Source organism: Anarrhichthys ocellatus, unplaced genomic scaffold (assembly GCF_004355925.1).
Source record: "Anarrhichthys ocellatus isolate YVR2014 unplaced genomic scaffold, GSC_Weel_1.0 scaffold16, whole genome shotgun sequence".
In the NCBI taxonomy this organism is placed as follows: domain Eukaryota; kingdom Metazoa; phylum Chordata; class Actinopteri; order Perciformes; family Anarhichadidae; genus Anarrhichthys; species Anarrhichthys ocellatus.
This window is the reverse complement of record NW_022280046.1, coordinates 9,627,189-9,632,495: the sequence shown is the minus strand read 5'-3', so window position 1 is coordinate 9,632,495 and position 5,307 is coordinate 9,627,189. Positions and strand designations below refer to the sequence as shown.

At 42.5% G+C, this 5,307-nt stretch overlaps 1 protein-coding gene across 2 annotated transcripts in view; it reads left to right on the top strand.

Moving 5' to 3' along the window:
- The first annotated feature begins 654 nt into the window (after positions 1-654).
- The window catches only part of mbd2 (methyl-CpG binding domain protein 2), a 29,041-nt gene continuing 24,388 nt past the window's right edge, over positions 655-5,307 (top strand). Inside the window, exons 1-3 of one of the 2 annotated variants that reach the window (XM_031855582.1) lie at positions 655-1,165; positions 2,767-2,820; positions 4,832-4,991. In XM_031855582.1, the coding sequence (XP_031711442.1) occupies positions 1,053-1,165; positions 2,767-2,820; positions 4,832-4,991 (327 nt within the window). In that variant the 5' untranslated portion in view covers positions 655-1,052. The remainder of the gene's footprint in view (positions 1,166-2,766; positions 2,821-4,831; positions 4,992-5,307) is intronic. The other variant, XM_031855583.1, reaches the window with a different exon arrangement.

The following is a 5,307-nucleotide window of genomic DNA, read 5'->3' as shown; positions in this document are numbered from 1 at the left end:
CGCCCTAAAGCATACTCTGCTTTATGGTCTATTTGACTCTAAATGGACCATAATTTACAAAATGAACATCATGCTGTATTGAAGAAGACTTGAAACTAGAGATGGAGACCATAAACTCATGTTTACAATGTTTACTGAGGTAATAAATCAAGAGAGAAGTAGAGCCATTTTCTCATAGACTTCTATACAATCAGACTTCTTTTGCAACCGGAGGAGTCGCCCCCTGATGGTCAGTAGAGAGAATGCAGGTTTAAGGCACTTCAGCATCGGCTTCACTCTGCAGAACCGGAGGTTGCTGCCTGGTCAACACATGCATGTCCAAGTGTGAAGTATTTCAAAGATAAGAGCAACATATTATCTTGCTCTTAAAAATAACATATAATTGTTGTAGTCTACTCTGTTTATGTGGGCTATTTATTTATATTTGCAATTCGTTTTTTATCAATTTTATAGAATTTTTTAAATTTCGAATTTCATATAAACCAATTTAATAACAACATAGCCTATCATTGGTTGACTTATGATTTTAAGATAAACGGGGAAACAAATGCTACACACTGGCCCTTTAATGGGTAGTTCTTTTCCCACTGAGTCATTCATTTGTCTCAATAGACGATCTCTGAGAGCGCGCCTATATGTGTGTGTGTGTGTGTGTGTGCGTGTGTGTGTGTGTGTGTGATCTCGCAGACGTCACAGCCTGCCGTTGGTCCAGTTCAGTTCAGATCATCGGTTGGTTCCCTCCGGAGGTAGCAGTTGGGCTAAATAGAACTAAATCCGGAGCTGAAGACAGTTTAACCCGAGACACCCAGCTCACGCTCTGAACCGGGACACTTTTTTATTTGTCCTTAACCCGAAATAAGCAGCATAAACAGCCGGGGCGGAGGGAGGGAGAGCCGCCGTTAACGTAACGCCCGTGACGTCGGTCCGCCCGGGCGGCTGCTCCCGCTAGGGGTTTACAACCACGCTGCTCGTCTGGAGGGTCCCTTTATCGGTGTGTACCGAGCGATCGATCGGTCCGATCGGAGCGCAACCGCGGGATAGATAAGTGCGCGATGATGGAGAAGAAGAGGTCGGACTGCCCCGCTCTGCCTCCCGGCTGGAAGAAAGAAGAAGTGATCAGGAAGTCCGGACTGAGCGCTGGAAAGAGCGACGTCTACTACTACAGGTAGCCAACTCATCGATCAGCCACCGATCGGTGGCGGTAAACCGGCGATCGATCGGTTGACCCCCGCGATTAATGGTCCTAACTCTTGACTGTCAGCGTCGGTTGTGAACGCGCGATACGTGCGCCGACACAAGTTGATCAGAAAGTGTGAGATGACATAGTTGCTGTCAGAGAGGAGTTACAATGTAGCGCTCATTATGACACGTTCCTGTTCCTGTTACTCTATAACATTCAATACATATTTAAATACTATTCCTGTGCGGTGTTTGAACACACTGGCGGTTAGATTTGAACTACTAAAGTCATGAGTCCCACCAAAAAAATAATGGATTGGATTTTTCACTTTTGATTTGAGTGTTTATTAAGGCCATAGTAAGTTTCATTTTACATCATAAGTCACTTATTTCTTTATTGGCCCTAAAAGTGAGCTGAGAGTGGTAGATGAGCTGGCTAATGATCTGATACATAAGTGTCATGTAAAAATCCCTGGTATTCCTCCGCTGATCTATTGATCATATGCCACTTATGGCTATATTTATGATGCACTATATTTATGATGCACCACTCTTGTTCCAGTGTCATGTGTTGGTTTTTTTAAGAACGTATGCCCCCTTTGACTTTTGATATCTCGCCTCTATTTGTACAGACCGCTCTGCTGAATGCCACGTACAAGATAAATAAAATATCAATCAAAAATCAAATGGTTGCTAATCTAGTGGGGCTGTTTAACTATAATGTGCTAAATGATTAGATGGACTATCGATGGAATCAACAAATTGTTTCATAGTAATCGATTGTATTGATAGCAACTCCTGCTGTTTTGTTAAAGGAGTAAGTCAACAATTAGCATTGTGAGTGGCGGACTCTGCCACCTATGATGAGAACTACTTTATAGAGAGTTTATTACAGAATACTAATACATGTAGGTTATTGCATAGCACAAGCATTATAGCTTTACTACAGCTGAAGTATTAAATTAAAGTAATTCACTTTTCTTTTTTGGTATTATTACTACTATAAATATTCTGATTCTGAATACATTAGGCCCTTTAGCTAGCGGGGCTAGCCCTGTAAAAGTGAAAGTATGTACCAGACTTCCTCAGCGACTGATGGAAGTAACACCATTGGTCGGTCGAGTGTTGGGAGTTTCCCCATTGGCTGTTCCTATTTCAAAATGAAGAGACACAAACAGTCCTCAACTACGTCCTTTAGGATGCTTTGACAGTCATAGTGCTCAATTATTCACTCAGATGTAGCGTAACCATGATATGCTACTTCAGTACACTTTTTTTTTTGAAGAAGATTTCATTGTTGGGAGCGAGGTGTTGATTTAACTGTATGGTCGTTTCAGAGTCTGTAGTTTATGTCACGGTATGGTGTTATGTCTTTCTATTATTTTGTCCACCCTATTTATAGCATTATTTTTCTTGTTTTTAAGCAAAAAATATCACGATATGGTATATGAAAAGATTGCATTTAGCAATGTAAGCAAACCTTAATGTCACTTGCAATCCGTATTACAAACAGTCAGGATATCTCAGCCCCTCCTGCCGAAATTCTGACCTTTTTTTTTTTTTGTCAATCAATCTCTCTCTCACAAGTCCCCCAACTCTATGGAAGCGCAATCCAAAAAAAGAAAAGAAAATCAGTAATGAGTAAGTTGCTGCATCAGCTCTGTTTCGTCCTTCACGCACTTTTCCTGCACATTACATTTCGCCCGACAACACCAACAATGAGTGCATTCAGATGATCAAGAGCCTGTCCCTGTGTTCCTCCGCCTCCATCCCCATCACATTTAAGCTCAACTCTTCTTCTAAAGTGAACCCAAGTTCAGTCTGAGGTTGTTACATTTTCCCGTTTCCGTAGCTTCACCAGCTACAGCTGCACAAGATGGCAGAGGAAATGATGTCTCTCCTACAGTGCAGGTCTGTGGTTAGGCCGTGACGCCCGCGCAGCCGTCGGCAGCTCACTTCCTGTTTATCGGCGGGCTCCGTCACACCCTGAAGCCTTTAACGCAGAGGAGATCTGCCGTCCGGAGCTGAGGCCTGCCTTTGCTTTCAGTTTAATGTGTGACGTGACTCATCGGTTCCAGTTAGGAAACCAGTCAGCAGGTCGTGTTACTGGAAGAGCAGTAACAGCCTGCTGGGGCCTCTGATGGCTCCATCTCTACAAACCCATGCTGCTTAACAGGAAATTATTTAGAACCCACGTTTTATTTTTAGTTCTTTCACATTAGAATACTCGGGTATATTGTCTGTTTTGACTATTTCGCTCCGTTATAGCGGCCTAAAGCTTCTGTAAAGAGCTGTAGCAAGATGAAACACAATATCTGTGATACTGTCAGACACACACACACACACACACACACACACACACACACACACGCACACACACACACACACACACAGCTTCTGATCTCTACTTTGTTGCTGCTGACCTACATGTCAGACGCAGCTGAGTGACTGTGTGTTTGCTCTTGTACTTCAGTCTATGTGAGGACCAATTACCCTTTAGGACCTTTCAGGACGTTTTGGGAAAGTGAGGACATTTTTTGAAAGAGGGGGGGGGGATTGTTTGATCGATTAATTCGCACTTCAATATATTTATTCAAACTGATGTTTTTGTCATGAATACTTTCACACAAAATGCGAACATTACGTGGTGAAAAAGCCATGTTATATATATATATTTTTGAACATGGACAATTGTCTGAGCTTTTACATTGTGAATAAAGGCATTAACCAATCAAGTTGTGTGGAGTTGAGTTGCGCCTATATTTATAAAACAACAAAAACAAGACTCCGTAGTCGGAACCAAAATGACGAAGTTCGAAACATATATCATTCGCAAGTATTTTGCATTTTTGTGTCGGTTATTTATCATGCCCCTGGTGTGTAAAAGCCTTTTAAGGTTTAGTTTTAGAGTTAAGGTTAGAATAAGACTGAGGTTGAGGTTAGAGGCGAGGGGATTCATTATGTCAATGAGGGCCCTCACAGTTCCTGCAGGGGTCAGATGTTATGTCATAACTGACAGTACGCTGAGTGATTCTGAGCTTTCCTTTTGATACTGTACTAAGTTTACATATATATAAAGAGGTGCTGGTAAACAAATGTTATTGTTGTACAGATCCAGGTTAGCTGGTGGAGCATGAACGTCTGGGTGGTTGGATAGTACTTGACTAAATGTGACACACGGACTGATGAGAACGCAGATTGAGAAAGGCCTAACGTCTTGAGCTGCGTTTGGGTGCCGTGGGACGCATTTCTATGGTCGCACCATCACACAAGTGAAGATGGCAGCTGCCGTCATTGATAATGAGGAACGTAAATTCCATGCTGGATGAAGAGTAAAGCTGATGATTTGATAATAAAATGAGACTGTAGAGATTTCGACAGTTCAGTTTGGTCTGTGTGAAACATGAATTCCAGATACCTCTCTCACTGATAATACGACAACTCCAAAGACACTTCTCTAATTCAGTCTCAAATTCAAGCTCCACTTTTGTTCTGACTAGTCACAATGCCAGTTAGATGACTTTAATTCCTGACAATTAAAATAATGCAAATTATCCTTTTTGGATATCCAACACTAAGATATTGATATCTTTAATCACACGATCTTTCTGTCTGACTCTCTCCTCCTTCCCTCATTTCTTCCTTCTTTCAGTCCTTCAGGAAAGAAGTTCCGGAGTAAGCCTCAGTTGTCCCGTTACCTTGGAAACAAAGTGGATCTGGGATGTTTCGACTTCCGGACGGGGAAGATGATGCCCGGAAAACTGCAGAAGAACAAACAGAGACTCCGACATGACCCGCTCAGCTTGGCCAAGGTAACACTGATGAATCACTGTGGGGGAGGTGGCTGTGGTTGTGTTGTCAGATTATCAGATTAACAGTTTGTCCTGCAACAGTTGACAGTCCAGCAAGTCAGTTGACAAGCACTCATCACTTCCTCACCACAGAGGAAGAGTGTGACGTGTGGGTGAAATCCACTAACTGCTGAACTTTCTGTCTGTCCACTTCTCTCATCATTCATGTGACAGTACCAGGGCTGTAGTACTCAAATCCAGTCTATGATCTCTGACTTGTCTCGGTCTCGTGGGTGTTTTGACTCTGACCTGTTTAGGTCTCGTGGGTGTTTTGACT